The sequence below is a fragment of the Trichoplusia ni genome, chromosome 20 (genome assembly GCF_003590095.1).
Source record: "Trichoplusia ni isolate ovarian cell line Hi5 chromosome 20, tn1, whole genome shotgun sequence".
Taxonomy (NCBI): domain Eukaryota; kingdom Metazoa; phylum Arthropoda; class Insecta; order Lepidoptera; family Noctuidae; genus Trichoplusia; species Trichoplusia ni.
Genome location: NC_039497.1, coordinates 947,445 through 973,054, shown reverse-complemented (window position 1 = coordinate 973,054; position 25,610 = coordinate 947,445). Strand labels below are relative to the sequence as shown.

Genomic DNA, 25,610 nt, shown 5'->3' with positions numbered 1-25,610 from the left:
GTTCAACTCATCTGGACTCGTACTATACCTAACGCTGTCTGTGATTGTTTATAATTGAAACTCTAAACACAGTCAATTTCGATCGTAATCCGCGACCAAAATCTATGACTGTGTTTAATTTTCACATTTTACACATGGCGCTATGTGCAAAGAATTATATTTACTTTACTTAAAATAATATGTTATCTTATTTGTGGGTAATGAAAATTCTAAATATCCAAAAAGTTTTCAAGTGGTACAATTGAATTCTAGTAAATATAAAATCAATACATTTATTTACAAAATAATAAAATATATTTATATCTAAGTAATAGGTACGAAAGCTTCCATAGTGATAATCGATACTTAAATTCTACAGCTTTCTCTACTTTGATAGGATAACAATCTATTGACTTTCTATAAAATCTTTCTACACCTAATGACTCCTACTTGTGATCTAGGTCATATTTAAATGAAGTGTTAATTCTAAGATGTCTCCTTTTTCTTCGTGTGTTTAGATGCGCCTTTCGTCCTTTTCCACTTCATCCTGCGATTTTGAAACCACACTTTTACCTGTTAGGAGATAATAGCTAATCAGTTGAAATAGTGAAACAATATACATATTTTGGCAGAAAATTATAAGATGTCAAGTTTTATAATCAAGTCAAGGAAACAAATTAAAAAAAATACATTGTTGCAATGGACAATGATATCTTCTATTTATCACCATTGCGGTAATTTGCATAGGTGTTTCTACCTGATTTCCGCTAAGGAAAAAGCAATACCTAACCTAACCTAACCTACTGTGATGAAACTGCGCGAAAGTCATTTGTTTTTCCAAACCTTGAGCCTTATATTCTAATCGGTTTTTAGTATTATATTTTCTTTGTCATTAGAATGTGAACCTTTTGAAACATATATTATGTTCCTAAAACCCCGACACTCGTAGAGTACCTATATAAACTTACTGTACGTATATTTAATCATGCATCGGTTGGCACTCGCGTATTCATCGGGTATTTCGGAAAAATGGAACTTATCTGAAGTCCTTAATCACGAGCTGTTGCGGCGTGACTCCGCTCGCGAAAGTCAGGTTCTATTAAATTTACAAGTGTTTTAAGAAAGTCCCTAATCCTTAATACCTGTCTTTCAGTGAGATGTAGAGCCACAGCGATCTCGTATCGTCGCAGCCGCGTCAGGTAGTTAGCGCGGGAGAATTCTGCCTCCAGGCTCCGGATCTGAGCCTTCGTAAACGCCGTCCTCTCTTTACGAGTGCTGCCCGGAGAGCGGCTGGCTAAAAAACAAAGGGAATTTTTAAGTTACATGTATTTTTTAGTATGGTTCATAAGAAATGGAGTCAGGAATATGTGACGTTGTGTTCACTTAGTCGTGGACGGATTTGTATACAAGAAATGATTTTTAATTTTAATATAAATAATATTTTTTCTAAGACACCAATTCCATAATAATGGAACCCGAAACCGACAATCCGCAGTCAGCAAGCGTGTAGATCAATGCTTAAATCTTCTGCAAATAGGAAGCGACCTTTTCCCAATTGTAAGACAGTTATAAGTTGGTATTTTAATAGTCATGACTAGGCCATTGAATCCATGGATGGAACATAAGCCGCCAAAAGCTATGGGTTTAACGTAAAGATCTCACCAAATAGAAAGATAGAGAAAACTTACAAGACACTTGCTATGCAATTTACCATCTAAAACGCCCATAATACCGTTATCAAAACATCTTAACCTACAACAATTTCATCACAATCGTTAAAACTTATAGTTATTGAGATGACCCGTACATTAGCAACATACTATGATCAGATAGCTATAGGTAATAGCAACATCCGCGGTGTGTAATGCGTTGCAGCTGCCGCGCGGCGCCGGCGCCGACTGTCTATTGTTTACGAGCGGTTTACTGCCGAGCGTGTTTGTGTCGTGTGTCGGGGCAAATGCAATTCCACTCGTTTATTGAGGTGTCACAGGAAGGTTACATGTGCGATTATCTTAGAAGTTGGTACCTATATTATCTACTTATGTCTAAACTTACAACGCAATTTTATTGTACAGCAGTCTGCTATTGTATTTAGGTACTGTATATTGCAAAGGCTAAAGTTCGTACTTATTACTTCTTCACTCTCAAATGGATTCATTAAATTATGAAATGTAATTTCTAAAATTGTATGAAAACACTCACTAACCTGTTTTATGACAGTGGGTCACCCAAGGGGTAGTTTTTTTGTGTGTCGAATAGAGATCATATAAGTCTATGAGATTAATGGTTCGGGATTCCAAACAGGACACAGCCTACAGAAACGAACAGGCTAGGAAAGCTAATAATAGTAGTTAAGGTTTGGGATAAGCATTTATTATCTGATCTATCGAATATTGCTTAATGATCGGATAGCTATATCTCTAGGAATGCAGACCAGAAAGGAAATTATTAATCACTATCCACCAGTCACTAGGGCTTCTTCCAGCGTAGCTGCCGTAAGTAATATGAAACTACAATTATTATTAAGTGCGATCGATATCAATTTTCTTTCAAGAAAAAGTTAAGCCTATTTAGTTCATAAGATAAAAGACTGAAACAAAACAATGTTAACTTACAGAAGGCTAAAGTGTGTAAAAAAAGGTTGAACTGAGAAGCTTAGAATTAGAACCTACCTACCTTATATGTACTCATATCAAATATGGTACATAACAGAAAAGAAATTTATGCTGAAAATAGTACTTAAATATAATATCCCTTTTACGTGTCAAATGATTTTTATAAGCTAGCTGAAATCTCATCATAGCTTTTGTTTTACGAAAAGCGAAATCGAGAAAATAAAAGAACTCACCATCCTCCGCAAAACTCCTCGCTGGTTCCGCCGTCTCCTCCTTCACCATGACGTGGTTCTCCCACTCGCCCCAGTCCCAGTCTTCCCTAGCCTCACAAAGCCCCCTGTCCACCGCCCTATAGTCGTAGAAGAAAGGCAGGTAACCAGTGTGGAAGAACTCCTGGTTGACCTCCTGAGTAGGCTCAAAATGAGGACCATCTCCATCTTCTTGGTATTTCTGAGGCTCTTCGTTTTGTAGACAGAATGTTGTTCTTAAATATTCCATTGTTTTTTTTGGTTTAATTACAATTACTTGACTTTATGACATCGAAAATGTGATATAATTATAACACTGTCTTGAAGGAGTCACAGCGCATTCTATTGCATTATCAGTGTCCTAGTTAAAGTTTGTTTCTGTTATGTTTAATTAAATTTACACCGTTCTACAAAACTAATAACTTTAAAAGAATATACCACTAACTATGTGTTTAGTCGAATTTTATTTTGATGTCCAATTTTGTAATTGAAATCTAACTTTCAAAGTTTAATCACAAATTTTCAGCCGTTTAATAACTTTCTTCATAACACGTCTGTTCGCTACAGTTTCAGTAGTATCTTATACGTTCAATCTGACCATGCGCTTACGCATCGCCCCGTTCGTTGGGCGGGGCTTAGCTTTAGGGCGGGGACCACAGATCGGACGCTACGTAACACCAATTTGTTATGTTAACACTTTCATCATTTATTTTGTTTTCTTTTTAAATAATTGTGTGTATTTGTCGATAGTCTAGATGATTGAGAAGTATTATAAAGTATTTTTTTAAGGTCTACCTAGCCTTTGAATATTGATTAATGCTAAAACTTTCTATAAAACAAGCAATACTTATTTTCATAACGCAAGATTTTGTTTTGTATCCATATAAGATTTTTCGTACCATAGAACCATTTTTTAAATTCGGCATCTATGGTAACTCATTTCAGAAGAAACTAACAAGGGATCTAAATATTTAGGTACCTTTTTATTATTTAATTGTTACGGATTTAGAAACAAACACATTAAAAGGAGTTAACCTGGAAACTGTCTATTAAAAATTCGATGTTCATACAGGGCAAACAGTGGTAGGAAGAAATAACTTCCTCAACATAATTTACTTTAATTCCTAACAAATACTTCCTATTTAAAGTCCAATTAATATAATGAAATGATTAAGGTGTGACCAGTCTTAACGGCTTGTTAACACCAGTCTGGCGAATCCCGAGGGAGATGTCGGCCCTCTGTTCTCACGGTGCGAGGGTTCCATGTAGACTGACGAAAGCTTAATGTGGGTGAAAGATCATTTGCCGATATTTTATGGTAACTTTAATTGATATTTGTGTTTGTTTTAAGGAACTTCTGTATAAATATTGGGTTTACCATAGCTTGAAATACTTCATCTTCGGTCAAGAAGCGATGCGCTTTTTATAAAAAAAACCGTCGAATTTCTGAGTTAATTTAATTAAGTACCTAATATGTGTTCTGTAGGTACTTACTTATTTACTTTACCTATCTATGTAATAAATTTCTTATATGTACATACCTACTTAGTTTAAGGTTCGTAAGTGGTATTTAAACTCCATTTGTTTAGGCACGACTAGGTATTAGGGAAACTTGACATGACTTAATCAAATGTAAAACAACAACAAAGATAACCCAATCAAAATATTAAATATACTACTGCAACTTTTTATACAATATGTATTTGTTTAAAAAAAATAGACACAGTTTATTTACCTTTTTTAAGTACCTACACAAACAAAATGGAGTATAAATACTTGTAGGAGCTAAATCTTTAGATACTGTAGCGGCGACACACTTTCATATGTAGTAGGTACATAGTTACCTAGTAAGGAACTAGGATGATAGGTACTCCTAAGTCCCGGTAGTCCCGGTAGCACGCCGCCGAGTGGTTACACGCATGCTTAGCACTTCCCTCTCGGCAAGAGATCCGATTTGATAATACATTATAAGGTAATTAGTTGTGTCGTTTCGTTTGTATTAGTCCGGGATTGCGAGTCCGGATGACTCAGACAGCATGCCGCTTGTGATGTTCAATATTGTAACTACTACACTATTTAGAGTAACCTATACCTAATTTAAAGATCGTTGCTCGATACAGGAAACAAGAAACGTACAGGTGCCAATACCAAAAAGACGACAAAAAGGAAAAAGCTAGTCTTTATAAATTGTATTTCTGTCTTCTATTGCCGCCATCAACAAGTACGGTTGGTAGGATCAGACAGTTGATGAAACATATATCAATAATATTTGCAGTTTTTCTTTTATTTCTATATGTACGGACTCTTCTGTGTCGCAAGGCCGCACTTGAACGGTTTTTAGGTTGCACCCATCAAGCAAGAGAAGGGGATATACCTATCCAAAAAAACTTATTTAGTTTTTTTCCAATACAACAAAGCATACAAAAACCGTCATCACAAATATCAACGTTCAAAAAAAAACAAACCTTTTTATTCGTCGCACGTTCCCTTTGTTTTGGCAGCTGCGCGCTGACGATGATCAACTTATTACAACAATAACAAACTTATGTATTCCGACGACAGTGGCGCTAGTGGCGCTGTCATTACTTCCAAAGCTGACAAATTTGTTTGGCTAAATTTTAGTTCCGATTTCCGCCACGAGCATAAATAAATTTGTTGTAGTTTACAATTCTTACGTTGATTTTTACGGCTATTGTTGATGACAACACTGAGTCACAGTTTCTCCCGTGTCCTTTGCTCTGATTTGTTACAAAAACAAGGGTTTTATTATTGACTGGTTGAGTGACACTTAAGAAAGTGCGGTTTAGAAGAAGGTTCAGATTCTGACGCTTGCTTTTTGAGTTTTGGACAGGTAGGTACACGTGCCTGAATAAAGATGTGTTGTTTTTAATATCGTAGGATTCGTTATGCATTGCCGCGCACCGACTGCCCAAATGCAGGAGACGTTGCATGCCGGTTCAGGTTTCGTCAGCACGAGTCTAGACTCTACACTACCCATTTCCTCTCCCGAGGAGATCGGATCCCCCGGATCCTCATGGACAACCACCCATGAGGCTCCGCCAAGCCAAAAAGAAAAAACGGTCAAGACGGATAGAGGTAGCAAAAGGTATCATGAGTATTGAATGAGATCATCTTCCTACGCTTGCCCTTCATCACAACTCCAGGGAGCCAGGATGTACTATACCAACAAATTCTACTAAAACATTTTTAAGCTCGACACTGAGTTTCAGTAGAAATTATTGACTATCTACTCCATAACGCAATGAATTGGAAAAGGTAAAAGAGGTGTAATATCTACATATTTACGAATATCATGTAATATATATCATGTAATATGAAGATATTTCATATTACATATGTAGGTACCTACCTATAACAGTGCTATGATAAGCAACGAGTTAGCTTCATGTCCTGTTCAGATTTCTAGGGTTGTCTCTTCATTTCGAAAGGTTTTTTTTTTGGGCTTGGCATAGTATTTTCAATTCAATCGTTGTGTTTTTATCCTAACTACACATTGTTGTTAAACTAAATCTAAATGAAACTGCTTTATAAAAATAATGTGGCTAGTTTCTAAGCTTCATAGAGTAAAATGTAATGTACTAGCGGTCGCCCCCGTGGGATACGGCTGTAAAGTATATTAATGTATTTTTAAGCTGATTAAAAGATATCCAAGAACGTGTGCAAAGTTTCATGACGTTCGGTTATGTATTTTTCACGTGAAAACGTAACAAACAAACATACATTCACGTTTGTACCTAATATTAATAGAAGGGTTTAATGTTCGGTATTGATACGTGTTTTGGTTGTGTAATAAAAGCTAGCACAATTTTTACGTCTGCTTAAATACATCCAAGTACCTACCTACCTATATTAATGCAGAAGTTTTATTTATTTACAATTTTACAGAGTTAAATATTTACAAGTTAAAAAAAAAACAAAATAAAAAAATATTAAATTAAAGCATCAAAAAATTCATCGGCATCGCTGCCGGCTGGGAGTGTGCCCAAAAGGCTGGTAGAAGTGAATAATATTTTACTTAGCACAGCCCTGTGTCCGAATATCCCGTGTGCGCTTCTGATGAGCTTAACAGATGCGATTAAACACATAACACTCTTTATTTATAGTCGGACACTTCATTATATTTGTGTTGCCTTATTTCGGATGTCTCATTTTATAGCTCTGACGAAATAAATAGACCTATTTATTCATTATCATTAGGAATAAATCTTAGATAATAACAAATGAAACTTTGTACAGTTTCGTCCGGTATTCCTCTTTCTATTCTATAATTATTTTAGAAACGAATTATTTATTTGATTGTAGATTAGTAGTCTTATCTACCACTAGAAGATTTACCCCAGAAAGTTCTGAAATATCTAGGTAGGCGGGGTGATGTCTTGTAAATACTTAGCAACTGTATAACTTTGTTCCACATTGATTTTCTAAGATAAATAGTAATTACACGGTGATTTTTTAGACGTCTTACAAAAGCAGCCAAGTTCATGTATCCAATGACTAGAACACGTTCATGATAAAAAAATAGGTATTTATGAGATTTGAATAAAATTAAAATGCAATTTTTATTCAATATTATGATGCAATTCGTAGCTTTTTAGAAACACAGCTCCATTGCGAGCGCGGTCCGAGCCTTGTAACAATGGTGAGGGGCGCGGGCGGCGGCGTTTTATCATTTTTAAGAGTATATTTCAGATTTCTCTTGTTTAATTTTTCTTCGTACTTACTATCTTAGTTGATGATAAAAAAATAATTATCGTGCCTAGGGGTATTTTACGTCGGATACATGAACTGGGCTGCTTTTGTAAGACGACTAAAAAATCACCGTGTATAGGCACCTCCAGCGGCGTTGTCCGAAGTCAACCGCGGCCCCGGTATACAAGGGGCAAAGAAAGGAACTTGGGAGGGTTTTAGTAAAAGTGTTACCAAACCAAAGCGGGACAAGTCATAGGATGATAAGGCATCCGAAAAAAATGGGCACCAAACAGTCTTAGATTGTATGTAATTGTCGCTTCTTTTTTTAGTAGGTAATCTGTATTTTCGATTGAATTTGTAGGCATTACAATTTTTGCTATGTGAATGTTAAAAAATTATGAATTAAAAAAGAAACAATAAAATACTTGTCAACATGATTGTTTATTTAAAACCAATCGTCACGCTAACACAGTCGGATACTATAAAAAATATTTAAGTTACATAAGCCTCACTTGCGCTTGCAAGTTATCACAATATAAATACAATACACTGAGCCGACGCCATATAAAAATAACACATATTATACAGCCATAGAAAATGCTAGGAACAACGCAACACGCGCTGTTGTGCAACTTATTCTTACTAAGTTCTACGTTCAAATTAACATCCGTAAAAAACAATTTAGATAACGTATTTCAATAACTACCCTAATTTTAAATCAATGCCTCACATATTTTAGATAATTTTGATTGAATAAATTAACTTTTATCTCAAGAGTATTAGAAAAAAAAATATAAATCGACAGCACCACCTCATATCGACTTAAAAAAATTAAGCTTATTTTAATAGAAATGCATAGACAATTAAAGCTAGCACAGTATAGCTTATTCAGACATCTTATCAATATTATTAAATTAAATAATACCCATACACTCTTGTGATTATTTTTTTTTCTCACGTATTCCTCGTACGGGTGCAAGTATCTCACCATTTTTTGCTTTTTAGAAAAAGTTTTTACTTATTAGGTAATCTCTACGAAAGCCACTAGTGTTTGTTGCAATATAATTAACATGTCTGGTAAATGTTCGAATTTTAAATTAATTGAAGAACCTGTTAAATCTACCGCCATTTTTTTTTTCATAATTCAAAATATAACACTGTGGTCATAAAAAGTTTTGGGGAGTTGATTTTAATATCGCAAATATACGTATTATATTTTTTTGTTTTTTCGTAAGATATTAACATGGTCGTTGTCATTATAATTACCTACTCACATATAATGAATTATCACGATTACATTTAATATGTTCACAATTAGGTTATTATCTATTACTTTTATGACATCAGCAGTAACAACAATTTTAGACACAACACGTATTCTATACTATTATTTTGAATGGTATGGACTTAGGGATCTATTATCTTATCAAAGAGAAGGATTTCTAATAAATAATAACGATGAGGATATGTCTTCATAAAAAATATTTTGTGGAAGAATTTTAAAACGTGAGTTGTGATGTAAAAGTAAAAGCGTGATGAAGTTATACTTTTATTATTTCCTAACTTTAAAATTCCTCTTAATCAAATTCTGTTAATACATTCCTCATTCCTGCTCATTGTATGCAATAATACCATAACGTTAAGATATACTAATGTAATATCTTCTACATCCTTTGTTTGTTCCAAAAACCATAGAGCATGGAACTCGCACCGTTTATTTTTAAGTCATTTGTTCAACAAGGCTTGGGTCACGTCTGTAATGCCAGCAGCCTGATGAAGGTGATGGTTGTGTATCTAATGATCGTCTGAGTCCTGCTGACTGCGGTCAGCTACCGCTGTTGAGAGTGCTGGGGACTCGCAGGGCTGGAGTTACTGAGCGCGGACAGGGAGCTTGCGCGCTTCATGCTGCAGGAAAACAACATGTTAGTCAGGGGAATAAGGTGGCTACAGGTACATTGAACATCATTGATTAGCTTTTTATTACTTAACCGATAAACAAGTGTTTGGACAGTTGGTCTGTAGTGCAAATAAATGTTCTGGGGAATATAAGAACTTAAATTGGTTATGAAATAATATAACACGAAACTAAAGTTTACTTGAAAACAAAATTGATAATGGCGACATTTGCAGGCAACATGTACATTGTTTAGAGAGTTGAAAAGATTTTGAATTTAAAAATATTAAAATTTAACAGTCACATATATTCAAATTTAAATTAAATTAGCTTAAAATTTACAAAAAGATATACACAAATCACTGAATGTGCATTAAAAACCTGTGCAATAAATGTCAAAAGATTACCTTATATAATTTTGCTCCTTTAAATCTGCAGCTTGTTTACACGAAGTTAAGCCTTACCACCAATATGCTAACCAAGCTGAAAAAGCGTTTGCGAGCAAGCAGGCTTAGCTTAGCTTGCAATTCAAGGAAGATTTGTAGTTTTCTTAATATCTTTGGCACCCTATAACGCCCTAACGTTTTTTTTGGCCTTTTTTTTCGAAATTTTCGTCATGCTGACTGCAATGTGTCGTGGTTACCTTTCAGGGTCAGTGAAGTCTACGTCGGTTGGCAGGTGGGCGGAGTGGCGGCCCGCGAGCCGATTGAACAGTCGCGCTGACGATCGCCTCAACGACTCGCGAAGTTTCGAGAAACTCGCGCTGCGAGACACCGCGCCACAATCCTGCCCCCGTGTTATGCAATTTACACTCCATTTTGTTCAAAATAATATGGAAAAGGTCGTGATAAAGTTGAAGTTTTGGAATGTTGATTTTAGGTATTTCAGAACCAGTGCCAATAGGAATCATTGAACTAAAGAGTACTAAGAGAAAGTGGGCTTTATGATAGCTATACCTCGGTCAAGGGGAGTACAGAAACGGCGGGAGAAACCACAGATAAACGATACTACAATGACGGAAAGTGTAACTAATATGTAGGATTGAGTGATCATGAAATTTACAAAACAACCATTTATAGTGAATGAGATGCCCATGCATCTACACTAACAGCAAAAGCCGTTAAACAAGTGTGTTTGTGTATCTGTTCGTTTGTTTGTCATGCGTCATGTTTGCTTCGTGGGCTATAAATTGCATAACACTGTAGACTCACCTTCATCCGAAATAATAAATAAAACCAAAAATAATGTTACATAAATTATATTTATTAACAATTTCTTTAATTACCATTCGAGGAAGTTATCGAGACATTAAAAAAATATTTCTCATTGCTGTGACGTGGTTATTGAAGGGAGATTCTTTTGAAAAACTCTAAATGTTATGCCGATATTGTAATCTAACGCATATGGAAATATCCATATGTCAAGCACCCCCGTAGTTTAAAAGAAACTCAGTGTATATAAAAATAGTATATAATAATATTTATCACCTACTCTCACATAAAGCTTAGATCGACATACACTAACACTGGAATGAAAGTTAAGCATAAAATTACGGATGATAATAAAATGATAAAACATGACTATTGGTAAAATAGCGATACTCAACCTTGCTCTCATAACAAGGGACCAAATGAATACCCAAAACATTCACGTACGTTTAGGAAATTAAATGACGACCTCCACCGTAAAAAAACACATCTTTAAAGCATTAGAATCTCTAACTTACAGATAAGAATACTTAGAAAATGAGTTTATAATTAAATACTCGCTACTCCGAGGTTGAGTAAGGCTTATGTTCACAATAATAAAATTCACATTCATGCATTCTTTCCTAAAAAGAACACGACATACATTGATATAAAAAAATTACAATCAGTAAATTAAAATTGATATTGTAAGCGAATAAAATCGTTGTTTAAACATGCGCAAATTAATTATTAATAAAATAAAAAATAATTGTTGTGATAATATTTATAAATATTTCAATGATTATAAATGCAAAATTCAGCTTATAAATTCTCAAAAATTTGTATACACTTTACATAATCATTGTATGAAGGTAATTAAATGAAATTTTAAGAATATTAATATTTACCTTGAATTTAAATTAAATATGTATTTAACATATTTAGGTGTTATAATATCTTCATACATGATTATATAAAATGTATATTAGCAACAAATGACTTAGTGTCACCATATAAAACAGCACACAACACCGTCTTGATACTTTATATTCATCTCTAAACAATTATTGTATACAATAGCGGGACGGTTCACTGGCATGCTTCCTATCACACGATCATTTGTATTTTATATATTTTTTTTTAGAAAATTTTTATTTTTACTAAAATTATATCGCATGCTAATAAATAATACTAAGCTACTACACGACCATTTTGAATTCTGTTGAACTGATAATGCTATATTTCAAACTTAGCTAACGTTTAGGGCGGAAGGCCATCAAAAAGGTAGCATGTATTCCTGTCAAGAAAATTCAAAATGGCTGGCAAAATTAAGTGTGGAACGCACATGATCCTCATTTAGTGAGCGGACAATTAGTCAAGGTTTAACGGTTAGCAATGGTCTGAGTTTGCACCACAATCATCTAATTAGAAGAACAGTAAAATAATTGTTTGATACCCTAGACTCTAAAGCCATCTTAAATCTAAATTAATATCGATAATATAATACGAATCTACGTTTTAGTAATCTCAACTAGATTAGTAATGTTCGTGTGGTGCAGACCGGGTGTCAGGCCATTGGTAACCGCGGAGGAGCACGTGCGCGAAGCGAGTGACGTCATATCCTACGTGTACTACGAGGCTAGTGGCTACTGGTGCGGCGCATTGCTCCCAGTGTTGATGCCTAGCGCATTGAACAGCTTTGACTTTAGGTTCATGCGTGGTTCGCTCGCTTGGTTCGCGCCCTATAAATGGAAACAAAAAAAATCAAATAAAATGTGCAAATAAAAATAAAAACGGGTGTCGTGTAAGAAGCTTAAATAAAAAAGAGTGAACAAGGAAAATTATAATAAGGCGTGATTTATAAAGTGAGAGCAAAACGGTAAATTAAACAACAAATATTCTTATAAATCATAAGACTTCAATTTGTTGTCATCATTGTAGTTTATAACAATAGATTTAAAATTACGTCATAATTTACTGTGTATATACATTTTTTATTTATTTAAAAAAGTTTCAGTTGTTATATTTTGTACTTAAACTGACATATATACCTCTATTCAAAAACATATATGAAAAAAAAACAATGCATAAACAAAAAGGGTAAATTATAACACAAGATAAAAAGAACATACAATACAAAAAAAATATAGGTAGGTAAACAAACAGATGTATTGTGATAATGAGAAGCGAATATTTTGCGACGCTGCCTTATGAATGACGTCACAATGAAACTTGAAGGACCCAATATGAAAAGTGGCTGTGGATAACGATACCATGTATATTTGATAAACAGCACCTAAATGAGATCTGAATTACGAACAAAACCCTGTAAATTGTTATTCTCGCCTTTAGTGGCCAGAATTCGTATGAAAGGACTAACGTTTTTTTGGAATCGATATTGATCGGATATTAATCATTGCCAATTTTTACTGTTTAGGGACAGGCATAAATACGAACTTTATATTCCTCAATTATATCTGACGGACGTTTTTTACTTTTTATACCCATTCATCGTCCTTATTGTTAAACTTAACACGGTGACAGAGTCTTGAACCGACCGACTATTACTTAAGTAAACGTTGCCGCTTCAGTTGGCTGTAATTCTTCATATTATAAAAAAAAAAAACAAGGAATAAATGATTAACAAAATGAGTATTATCAAGGGAACGATCACGAGACCAGTCATAGCTATTATTTGAACAAGTATTACACAAGCATTGTAAAAACAGGTATAGCCTACTGTTGCTATGTTCTCTCTAAATTCTCTTACAACAAATAGCGTGATTTTAAGCATCTATGTATAGGGCATGAAAGCACCCTAGTTGTTTCTGCTAAGACTACAGGTACCTAACGCGAATTTCGTGTAAATAGCATTAATCAATTGCCTATTACAGTAGCTTACTTATAAGTGCTAAAGAATTATAATCTTTATATTTGAACAAAGCTTTTTAAATTCCATTTTACGAAGATAAATCTTTCCCGACTGTTTTATAAATGTGGTACATTATTCGCCAATACAATTTTGACAGCGAACAATAGTTTTGTATAAAATTGACTTTTCTTCTAGCGAGTGATAATGGCAATCCTTCACCGTGCAAGACTAAACGATATTCAGTCTGTGCCTAATCTGGTGCAGGTGGAATTTGGCGTTCATGCGCGGTGTAAGCACCCAATAATGTGATTTATATTATTTGATGTAGTGCGAGACGATCACGACATATACCCCAGTGCTCAGCCAATCACCCAACCCAATGTTTTGGTATTGTGGCTTGATTTCCTTCGTAAACACTTGATTTGAGTTATTTTTGATAAAATTTTAATGTTAAGTTACATTTAAAGCGATATTAATTACATTTTAAAGCAAAAAAATAAAGTATTTTTTAAATAAAAAAAACATAAAAATATTATATTCGATTGCTCAGTTTTTTCTGTATTTAAACATTGCTTAGCATAGCGGCTTTATGTATTGATTCCATTTAGAATGTTTTATGTTTGCGGTCAACATTGACATTTGAAAAATCTAGCATAACTGTTATTGATATTCTAATTAATTCGATGACTTAAAATTATTCAAATACCCATAAAATAATCCCGCAACATTTCACTTTTGTGAAACCATTTCAACCACAAATCATTCTCGAACATCAATACTGAAGCATAAGTTCATAACAAGCCTGCAATATTATCTATATACATTCACGACAGTTCAGAAATCAAGCCACGCCCTACAAGCGCACACAGATAGACAGTGGTGACGTCATCACGGGCTGACCTCGTCGTTGTCGGGGTGTTCGGGCTCGCGGCCGCCGTGACGCCCGCTTCGGGCGCGAGACTGCTTCACGATGTCCAAAGCCTACATGTGCCAGTTACATTAGCAAGGTACATAATATGCCGCCGAAACAAACACCGTACTTCTTTGTACGGTAAAATAGTTTTTTTTTTAAGTTTGGTTGTTACTAACGAAATTCATTTCAATATTGAGTGAAATGAAATCAGAGGTAAGACTTTATTTTATATTTTGTAAATTCTCATTTTTTATTAAATTGATTTACTCCTACTTATTTGATATTAACTTTTATCGGGAATAAAACTATCGAACGACACACAATAGAGATTTACTTAAGTATCGTCGTCGTATCGTCAATAAACAACAAAAAATAATTTCGTAAACAAAAATTATGTTGCCAATTAATCAGCCACCTGTAAATATAATATAAAGCATATTTTTAATTAGCTTCTCGTTTGCGACTTACTTGCTGTACGTGCTAGGCAGCGTGCAAAATGAATTATTGTATGTTAAGTAGTGCTGTATTAGCAGATATTATATATTTTTATATATGTTAGTCACTGTGACCATTTATAATTATACGGACAGAGTAAACTAACGTAGATGTAAATATAGGTGTGCATGTAGTATAAGCAAAGTAAAAAGAAAAATCTGAATAACGATATGTTTCAAACAAATTAAAGTACGATTCATGTAGCATCATCAGCTATTACAAAGTATAAAACTAGAAAAAGAATTAATAAACACTTCAAAGATTAAAAGTTTCAAAACAAGGTGCATTCATTCTCATTGCAGTGTCACAATAGTTGAATAATTAAATATCACATGTTACATACTTGTTAATAGTGCATAAACTCACTCGGTGTATTTAAATTACAGTTTTAATTATTTTCCTAATAGTTTAGTTATTATAGAGATGTTGATCTTTTAAGTTTTTATTTTTTGAGAATACTGTTAATTTTATTCAAATCAAGGGGTTGTCTCTGAACTATGCAAAGACAAAATATCTGTAGGAAGATCATACAAATAGTTGTCGATTGCATTTTTTCATTTGATATCTAAGCAAACTTACGCCTCGTTTCAGATACCGAGGCTTAAATTTGCGACAGTAATTTGATTATGTTTAAGTCGATTAATAAATCGTTGAGTATCAGAGACTTACGTGGCTTCGTAAACGAAAGCTCTAGATCAAGATTTTAAGTGACATCTCTAGTAAAAATGTAGTTCTTTTTGTTTTACCGGCAGAAAGAGTGAATAGAGATGACCAGGGTGAATAAAGACAAATAAGTCCGAAAAGGACTTTTCGCGGATTACTTTTCAAAACAAGAATTTCATATTTCAATCTAAATGTTGACTTTTATCAATTGAAAAGTAATAATTACCTAGTAAGACAAATAAGTGATAAGAAAAGTAATGCCTACACCAAGCACCGGGTGATTACAGGCTGACGTGAAAATTTACCGAATAAAACGAAAGAATCAAGATCGGGAAGGCCTATACAAAAAATTGAATGATTAGAGGCCTGTTTTTAAATGAAAAGATTTTTAACTTTTATAACTTTTGACGTAGATAATCCTTAAAAAAACGTCATCTGTATTCACCCTGACATAACTATCCACCTAATTCCCCGGTACCCTACGCAGTGCCACTGCTAGCAGTGGTCCCGTCGTCACGTGTGTCCCCTACGTGTTTACCTCCTTCCTGCTGCGCAGCGCGCAGTCCTCGAGGGTCTCCGCGGCCTCGTACTTGCCCTGGCGCCGGTACAGCGCGCCCAGGTTCTTCAGGGTCGTGGTCACCGTGGGGGAGTCCACCTGCAGAAACATGCAGAGTTTAGTTAATATGAAAAAATAATGCCGACCAAATAGTAGTCGGACTCGCAACACCGAGGAATATATAAATTGGTTAAAGAAAAACAAATTTGCTAAAGTACCTAATTTGTCACCTATCAAATCATTGACCATACTAATTTTCCGTTTCCTCAACCAACATTTTTACTTTTACTCTTTGTTGTTGTTGCGGCGTTTTTGTATAAAAATGCATCATATACGAAATTTTCAAATGTTATTTGGAACCCCAAAAATAAATTGAACTTTCAATGTTCTCATTCCCGTGATATTCTTTTTATAAGATAACAAGGCCTCTAAAAACACAATCAAAGATCTGGTAGATAGTAGATTAATTTAAACTACAGGTGATTAAAAATAATGAAAATGCAATAAAGTGTAACAAAAGAAATGAAAAACTTATTTGGAATACAAGCTTTGCTTAGTTTGAGACTAGATGGCGTTGTGTGAAATTTGTCGAATGTTATATTATATTTTTTCAAATAAAACACTTTTTTTTCATGATGATTCATTAACAAATAGATCTCTGTGTGACTGAACGATAATACTGTTGTTAGTGTTATATCCCAATATTCGTGTTCAGTCTAGGACAGTTTCTTAAGACTTGTATTGTGCCTTTAAATTTAATGTGTGTCTTTGTGCATGTGAATGTCTGTGAAGCCCATACTGACTGATCAGTCCACTCATTTCTTTATTCAACCTTCTACCGTGACTCAAACACAATGAACATGACATGACATAGTAACACGATATTCAAATGCCTCATACGTATGTTACCTTGGCAGCCTTGTGCCAGCCGCCGTACTCTCCGTAGGGCGCGTTCTCCTTCTGCAGGTGTTTGTTCTCCTCTCGCTCCTCAGCCACTTGCCAGATCGGCTTGTTGTCGCCTGCGAATGTGGACACAGTTGTAATAATGTAAAGGTCTAGTGTTAAGATTTAAGGCATGAAACATGTATGTAGTAGCACTAACACAGATGTTAATATTTAAAAAATAACGCATAGTGCGGTTTCCTCACTAGCACTGCTTTTTTTTATAGGAAATTCAATTTAAAAGAGAAAACTTAATCGCCAAATTGCGTTACTGATAGATTGAAATCTGTCGTATAAAAATGTTTTCGGGTCGTGTCAATACGTAATGCCGAAAATCAAATAGTTCACATTATTCCATTGTACCGAAAGTCTTGAACATTTTCAAAAACTTCAGTTTTAAGTTCGCATACACCTTAACCACTTTCTATTCCTTCCTAATATGATGTCAACTCAACACTCAACAAAAAAGTCCTTTAGCCTCGAATACTGAAACGGCACTTAACCTTTAAGAAAAATTACACTTTAAAGTAGCATAAATTGACAAATATAGCAAGATACCTAACAGGTATATACAAAGTAAGTGACATTTCAGTATTCGATTCGAAAAAAGTATATAAAAATAACAAATAAACAAGCCACATAATAAAAGCAAAAGCGATAGTAAATAAACAATATAAAATGTGACACAAGTCGGGAAGGTGTGACACTGGCAAAAGACTGACGTTTACAAAAAAAAAGTAATAAAAAAAAACCAAACAACAAATATTAATTGAGAAGAAACCATAATTATATAAACCTTTGCCTTTCCTACCTGTGCCACAGTTTCCAAACTTGTGTCACTCACCTAAGGTTTACTTTCGCATATCCATTATAATCCACCTTACAAGTCCCTTGGTTGTTATTTATTTTGCTGTAGTAAGGATGGGGTAGCAGGTATAGACACAATAGCTGTATTTTACCATTCATTTAAATTTAAAAAAGAATGAAGTATGCCAAAACTGAAATCAGTTTATCGCGCAAGGATTTTTCACTTACAATGTGAAAAGGTTATCTTTATATTAAAGTAATTTTTGAGCATGTTATTTACTTCTGAAACTATAATGGTATTTTTTGTGGCATTATTACTTTTTTAATGTCAAGCGCATTTAAAGAGCGCGACGTAATACCACTGACGGTATTAGGGTTTTAACATTTCCAGTCCTATTGTTTCTATACCAGTAACTAATAAATATAAAGAAACAAAACATATGACGTTCTCAATTTAATGTAAATAAATATAATTTATATAAAATCAAGTTATATATAGCATCATTCTGAACAATACATAAAAAAACAGAAGTTCTCAACATTTGGTAAATATTTGGCAAGTAAATTGGTATCAAAGTTTAGGAAATTGACCATTCTTAATAAACTAATTCAACAATTTTTATTTCTATCTATAACTACTAGTAAATAATAACATGCAAGTCAACTACTAATAAATTTATAAGGGTAGATACTTGTATAAAAACCAATTACATGACAGTAACAATAGGGAGCAATTTGGCTTGACACTACAACACTAATAAGAAAGCTCTAATAAAATCAATCGATTTTATGATCAGTTTAAATAAATTGTGCGTACATAAAATCAAAACTTTGCTTGTATAGGTAACAAAACATTTGTCAAAGCTTTTGATAACTACGTCTACAAAAGCCTGCCTACCACAATTTCTTTAAAGAAAGACGTTGTACGTGAGAGCGAGATGCTGGCACTCGTACCGTCTCGCTTCCACGTTATTTTATTCCTATATTGAGAGCTAATAGTAAGGACACTAATTTCACTTTTACTCAAGGGCTTGGAACTTAAAGATATAATATAAACGTACGTCTTCGCTGCCCAGAACTTAATAAAATTATGTATCTGTAAGGTATGTAAATTATTTCACATTGCATTCAAAATTCAGCCTTGTTTATATATTATTTTGGACTGTCTTTAGGTATGTTTATTATCATTAGCATGTATCTAATCATCATTAACAAATCAATCACTCGAATATCACATTCAAAAGTTCTTTGAAATATGCCAAATATGTAAAATACACGGTGATTTTTTAGTCATCTTACAAAAGCAGCCCAGTTCATGTATCCGACGTAAAATACCCTAGGTGCGGTTATTATTTTTTTATCATCAACTAAGATAATAAGTACGAAGAAAAATTAAACAAGAGAAATCTGAAATATACTCTTAAAAATGATAAAAACGCCGCCGCCCGCGCCCCCCACCATTGTTACAAGGCTCGGACCGCGCTCGCAATAGAGCTGTGTTTCTAAAAAAACTACAAATTGCATCATAATATTGAATAAAAATTGCATTTTAAATTTATTCAAATCTAATAAATACCATTTTTTTATCATGAACGTGTTCTAGTCATTGGATACATGAAATGGGCTGCTTTTGTAAGACGACTAAAAAATCACGGTGTATATGTACTTATAAGGCAAAAAAAGGCACTACAAAAATAATCATTTCAATCATCATAATTCCTTTAAAAAGCAAAAAAGGAAACAGAGATTGTTCATATAAATATTTGTAATATATTAACTCTTGATACTGTAAACATTCATTCACAGACAAGAATATAAATAAAAATGTTACCACATATATTCTATCACGCAAAGCTTTTTCTACTCTAATAGTAACTTTTTATAGCTGGCAAGACATTATACCAGTATTAAGCGCATAACTAATCTAAATCAAATGCAGAAAGAGATCTATACACAAAAAAAAACATTCGAAAATAGTTGATTTTATTACATTCATTTGCCTACACAAGATTTAAATAAAAACCTACAAATAGCAGAAAAAAAGTAATTGTGTACTTCATGAGTCAATTATGCGTATTTTTAAACTACAAGAATAAATAATAGAAAATAATAATAATCACACTAACAAAATTAACATGCAATGTTTTTGTATTTTTCGCTTACTATTTACAAATAAGAGCTACTTGATACGGCTAATGCTTACAAATAAAAATGTAATAGAAAAATAATTATCCACTGTATTTAAAAACAAAACTACTTCAACTGATAAAATCTTTTTAATCATTTTTCTTCATTAATGAGACTTTATGTTTTTAAATATAGTAGATTTTTAACAAAAAAGTATATATTATGTCTGAAGGCTGTTAACAGTGTTAACACTTTGTGCTTTGGTCAAAATATTATGTATTTCGTTCAACTTCCACCTTTGTTATTCATGACAGAGGAACGATTTTTCTACAAAAATACAAACTTTTCACAAATATCGAATATATATAAAATGTGTGAATATTATTAATGACCACAGCATACCATTATCAATATTAAACTGGCTGTGTTATATAGGAATGATATTGTGTGAGCCAGTTTAGGTTGAGTAAGTCAGAAATAAAGTCACTTTATTTAAACACATCTTTTAGGAAGACAACTAACATATTATAGTTTGGGAAATGGCTGGGGAGATTAATCATTCCTCTGTCATTAAACAGGTTAAAGTATCGTCATTACGCCTTTATGTAACATTATGCTATAGGAATGTCGCATCTTCATTCAACGGTTAGTTTCCCTTAACATTGCTTATACTATGTGCACTCGAAAGTTATTTGTTATAAGGCTTTTTTAATGATGCTAGATACTCTGAAATGGTAAACAAACAAAATATAATGTAAATAAAACTAAATACTTAGTTTAAATTGTTCTAAAACATGCCAAATTACTGGAAATAAAACTAGATTTACCTTTTGGAAAAATAATTATACTTTTGCGAACAGATTTTAAATGTCAAATTCGTAAACCTAAGTTTTATTTCACTATTCCTTTGTTTATAGAAAACAAAAATTACACGTACCATCGAACGTAAATCAGCAGAAACGCTTTACAACTAAAATTCCAAAGCTACAGTTGTTCTTATAGCATTCATTCTAATTCGCGGATATTTTTATGTAATTGAAAATAAGAGCAAAGCTATTTTCATATACCATTAACAAGGAATAGCTAAATTACGTTTTTGCAAGTTTTCGTGCGCCTTGAAATTACGAATCGACTATCACATTGTATTTTCTTTCAAAACGGCACACTTTATAATTTTTCTAGGCTATGCTAAACCATATATATTTTCTGAAATATGGTTGTTATAAAACAGAAAAGAAGAAGAGGGTAACTTAATGATTATTTTTGTTTAACTCTATTACTTAATTTTTCGAGATTCCTCGTTAATACTGACTTTCGTTCGATAGTACTAAAATAACGCAACACTAAAACTACAAATCTTTTACAAGAACAAAATTACTTACTAAAGAGTAACATTCCGCAAAGCACTAGATATTCATATAGTTTTGCTATTGTTTACTATAATAATAGAATAATGCACTAGGACTTACCGTCAATAGTTCCGAATTCCCTCTCGTGTGCCCGAGTCAGCACTTGCTTGTATAGTGTCTCTGCTTCCTTGTACTTGCCCTGTAATTAATGAATGAAAGAGGATTTAGATGTAGTTTGAAATTCATGTAGTTTTATAATTTCTTCTTTTTGTGGAAAAAAATTGCTTGATTTACTATATCCGTGGGTGTACAAAAAGGTGCAGGCTTTGAACATAAGCCTCTTAATCAGAATATTTTAAATGGCATGATATTTAGGCAGTGTATCCAACAGGAATGAGTAGCAAAAGAATGTTCTAAACATAAAAAAAAAACTTTTATTGTTCTGTTTCTAGAAATAATTTCACTTTGACAGTATCCGTGGGTTTGATGTTGGTCAAATGTACATAACACATAACTCTGTTTCAAATGTTTGAAAAGACTCGATATTTAGGCCGTATATCCAACAGGGACATGTGGCAAGAAAATACTGTTAAAAAAATACTGGCCGAATAGAGAATTTCTTTCTGTTTGAAGTCCGTTACAAATACCGAAAAAAATGCTTTCTTTCAATAAACATAGCACATAAGAACTTTGATCTGTATTTTGAATACAGTATACTTAATATTCGACTCTAGCTCCATACAAATAAGATAAATAATCACCTGTTTGAGATAGCAAGAGGCGAGGTTGTTCTTGGTTTTGGCCACGTTGGGGTCGTCGGGCCCGAGCTTGCTCTCGTAGATCTCCAGCGCGCGCTGGTAGTACTGCTCGACCTCCTCGTACTTGTTCTGTGGAGGAAAGACATTTCTGTAAGCGGTAGAAGGATTGTGAATGTTTCAAGGATTCTGTGTTGGTGTACATTTATGGAAAGTTCAGACCATATACGTTCCACTGCCGGACCTAGGCACATATAGTGTAAATGTTATATTATAGTCTATCTTCAGTCTCTTTAAACACGTTTGAGAAAGACTCTGAAGTATGAGTAGCCCACAAGCTGCACCGGTCTGGTAAGTCCGGCCGGCAGTACCTGGTTCTGGCACAGCAGCGCCAGGTTGTTGAGCTGCTTGGCCACGTCGGGGTGGTCGCGGCCCAGCACGGCCTCGCGGATGCACAGCGCGCGCTTGCACAGCGGCTCCGCCTCGCGGTACTTGCCTGCGCAGGACAACATACGGGCAATGCTTAATAGACAAGTTTAGGACTGCAATATGGATACGAGTTCCAGAACTGAGAACGCAGGTACGAGAGAAATGCTTTACATCGACGAGGATTGGATCTGTAAGTTGCGCACAAACCTTTTCGGATTTATCGGATACAACATTATCCGTTACCACCCTAAACTATACAGCGTATCATCGTTTTTAAGTATTACATTCTTATTGTTGGCCTGTATGGGTAAACGTTCACAGAGATATCTCTCATTCAGTTCGTCTCGTATTGAATTACATTTTTCAATGTTTTGAAACACATCCAATAAGGAATCAAGTAATAAGTCTAATAGTAATATCTTAGCATATTAAGACGTGTGTATGTTACCTCGCTTGCCGAACAGCACAGCCAGGTTGTTGAGCGTGGCGGCGACGGCGGGGTGGTTCTCGCCGAGCGTCTTCTCGCGGATGGAGAGCGCGTCGTTCAGCAGGTTTGCAGCCTCTTTGTATTTGTTCTGGTCTCTGTTACACAAAATAACAACATTGAAAGCTTCACTTTGATAAGTCCCTTAATATTTTGTCGAATCGTTCAAAATGGTCTATATTTTGAACGATTCGACAAACGTATTGACATTTATTTTATTTAACTGTCTACTCTTGAATTTTGCTTCTCCTTAGCTCGTTATTCACTTTAGATATCGTAAATTTTCAACATGTAAATATGTGATTTTACTTGATTTGCAATACAGTGCATACCGCCTAAAACCACCATTCAAAGAACCAGGTACCAATTTTACCAGTTATTTTACAGGCTTAAGTGCTTCTTCACGTCTTTACAAAGTTATAATACAACTGTGTCAGCTGACCTGTAGACGAGCGCCAGTATGTTGAGCATGGTGGCCACATCGGGGTGGTCGTGTCCGGAGGTCTTCTCCAGGTCCTCGAGCGCCTGCTTGCAGAGCGGCACGGCCACCTCGTAGCGGCCCTGCGACGCGTACTGGATCACCAGGTTGTGCAGCGTGCGCAGCCGCGCCGGGATCTCGTAGCCCGCGTTCACCTGCTGCGCGAAGTGCAGCGGCGGCGTCGGGGACATGGCTAAGGGAAAACAGAAGTTATAAAATTATGGATAAAAACTCTTTAATACACATTTAGTACTAATTAGATAGAAACCAGTTAGTACTAAGCTTGTGTATGAGTAATTATCGGTAGCTAAAAACGTTGGAGAAAAACATCGTGACGTAACCGATACACATGAGATTTTTTTTAATATAGTTAAACCATGTTAGATATATAGGGGCGGTATACATTCCGAAATATGATTGTGCATATCCCATAGCGAAGAAACTAAAGATGGTTGAAAAGAACAGGCAAATATCAAGTAAATTATGTCTATTATAGAGTTTTATTCAATGTCGTTCTACCGCACACAATAACAGGCACTCTTTCACTGAACTTTAAGATATCTCTTTGATTAGGTATATTTTAAACCATTTGATCAGGAATCTCTCGCGTACTCCAAGGATACAAAGATATACTAGTATTCTTCCTTTCCAATCTACTACCACTAAACAAATGAAGCGTCCACTATTATATCTCGACCTCTTTCCCTAATAACTAACTTACATTTGTTGTTTCTGTTGTCATCGTGGTCGTCGTCCGGGAACAGGTCGACCATGGGATCGTCGCGCTTCTTCTCGCTCTGTCCGCTGCGGTTTGTGTCTGACTCCTCCGTCATGTCGCTGTCGTACTTGCTGGAATGTCAAATGTTACTTTTAGTTGCTGATAATTTGGCGCTGCAGTTGTCTAGCTGTAAGTCTATGAGTGAATCAGATTTATAAAGTACCAGTAGTTTTAATTGTCATGGAAAAAAATGGTGTTAAATCTGTCTTAGACACATTGTTACTCTATTAGCATAAGAGCAACTCATGCAATAGGCACAGAATTTTATTATATCTAGTTATTTACAAAATTTCATTTAGCAACGGCTTTTACTCTTAAATGATGCAACAATTATCTCATGAGTATTAATCGGGATGATTATTATTGATTCTCTCTTTAAAGTTTATTTATAGTTACCGTATAGAGGCCATGAAGTCGAGATGCTTGTTCTCCTCCTCGAGCTGCGCGACCCGCTGCTCGGAGGCCTGCAGGTGCTGCTGCGCGGCCGCCAGCTCGTCGCGCAGCCACGCGTTCTCCTGGCACAGGCGGCGCACCTGCGTGCGGAGCTTCTGTTTCTCGGCCTCCACTGATTGTAAGTGGGAGGCTAGGGCCATCATTACCTGGAAAAAGAGGTCTTGTTTAACACTCTAATGGGTAAAAGATAGAACATAATTTTGTACGCTTATTTTTAAAGATTGTAACCTCTTTTTGGACTTTGAATAAGACTCATGACTTTTGGTTTGAATTTCCAGTTCGGTAGAAACCTTAAAAAGTTTATTCACTAATTTGGTTAGCTTCAAATCTACACCATTTTCAGCGTTACCTAAAACTTGGCTTTTAATTTGTCATTAGCTCATTAATAAGCGATGCAAATACCATTAATACTAAAAAAAAAATAGAAAAAAAGAACTGAATGACGTAAAAAGATCCTCTAAAATCAGCAAACATCATCACATAAATTACTCCAAATCAGGAAGCATATCTGTCTGGTCATTTATAACTCTAAACAACATGACTCAGTAACTGTCGTTTCGTTTAAAAAGGGGTGGCAATCCAAACACAAGTTTACCTCGTAAATCTCTTTCATTCCGATCTAACTTGCCTTATTTATACAGGTTTTTTCTTGTAGTTTAATGACGTTAAGAGCGTCGAGTTTTTCATTAGAGATAGCGCTTAGAGTTGGGGATGTGAGGGACCGAGGGTGCGTGAGGAATATCTCGCCACGTAAATAAACTTTGTTGATTAACGAGTAACCATTAGCCGTGCCGTCTCGTACCGGTCTACGTAATTCTAATGGCGCTTGTTTTAATTTTAATGGGAATCATTATTGCTTTTAAAATTATGATAACT

General features: G+C 34.6%; 2 protein-coding genes and 1 long non-coding RNA gene across 8 annotated transcripts in view; all 3 read right to left on the bottom strand.

Moving 5' to 3' along the window:
- Positions 1-199: 199 nt before the first annotated feature.
- Positions 200-4,410, bottom strand: LOC113503912 (homeobox protein Hox-D8-like). The gene is made up of 3 exons (XM_026886053.1): positions 2,828-4,410; positions 1,122-1,273; positions 200-552 (listed from the first exon to the last, which is right to left on the bottom strand). Exons 1-3 carry the CDS (start codon positions 3,090-3,092, stop codon positions 466-468), a joined length of 504 nt encoding a protein of 167 aa, XP_026741854.1. The 5' UTR covers positions 3,093-4,410; the 3' UTR covers positions 200-465.
- Positions 4,411-8,371: 3,961 nt separating this feature from the next.
- Positions 8,372-10,100, bottom strand: LOC113503847. Its single transcript, XR_003401517.1, has 2 exons — positions 9,854-10,100; positions 8,372-9,457 (listed from the first exon to the last, which is right to left on the bottom strand). It is a non-coding gene; the product is annotated as an uncharacterized LOC113503847 (long non-coding RNA).
- An 800-nt stretch (positions 10,101-10,900) lies between these two features.
- Positions 10,901-25,610, bottom strand: part of LOC113503845 (kinesin light chain) — a 63,573-nt gene continuing 48,863 nt past the window's right edge. For 3 of the 6 annotated variants that reach the window (XM_026885952.1, XM_026885949.1, XM_026885950.1), the window contains 11 exons: positions 24,678-24,880; positions 24,225-24,352; positions 23,468-23,696; positions 22,990-23,123; positions 22,484-22,608; positions 22,119-22,244; positions 21,478-21,556; positions 17,033-17,151; positions 16,115-16,231; positions 14,406-14,486; positions 10,901-12,375 (listed from right to left, as the gene is read on the bottom strand). In XM_026885952.1, the coding sequence (XP_026741753.1) occupies positions 12,280-12,375; positions 14,406-14,486; positions 16,115-16,231; positions 17,033-17,151; positions 21,478-21,556; positions 22,119-22,244; positions 22,484-22,608; positions 22,990-23,123; positions 23,468-23,696; positions 24,225-24,352; positions 24,678-24,880 (1,437 nt within the window). In that variant the 3' untranslated portion in view covers positions 10,901-12,279. The remainder of the gene's footprint in view (positions 12,376-14,405; positions 14,487-16,114; positions 16,232-17,032; positions 17,152-21,477; positions 21,557-22,118; positions 22,245-22,483; positions 22,609-22,989; positions 23,124-23,467; positions 23,697-24,224; positions 24,353-24,677; positions 24,881-25,610) is intronic. The other 3 variants (XM_026885951.1, XM_026885953.1, XM_026885954.1) reach the window with 3 other exon arrangements.

Bases quoted from the DNA above. Each gene is read 5' to 3' on its own strand.
- LOC113503912 (XM_026886053.1), bottom strand. From the start codon at position 3,092: ATGGAATATTTAAGAACAACATTCTGTCTACAAAACGAAGAGCCTCAG. The intron at 1,274-2,827 runs GTGAGTTCTTTT...TTTGTTTTTTAG, and splicing joins GAGGAGTTTTGCGGAGGATG to CCAGCCGCTCTCCGGGCAGC. The intron at 553-1,121 runs GTATTAAGGATT...ATCTCCTAACAG, and splicing joins TACATCTCACTGAAAGACAG to GTAAAAGTGTGGTTTCAAAA.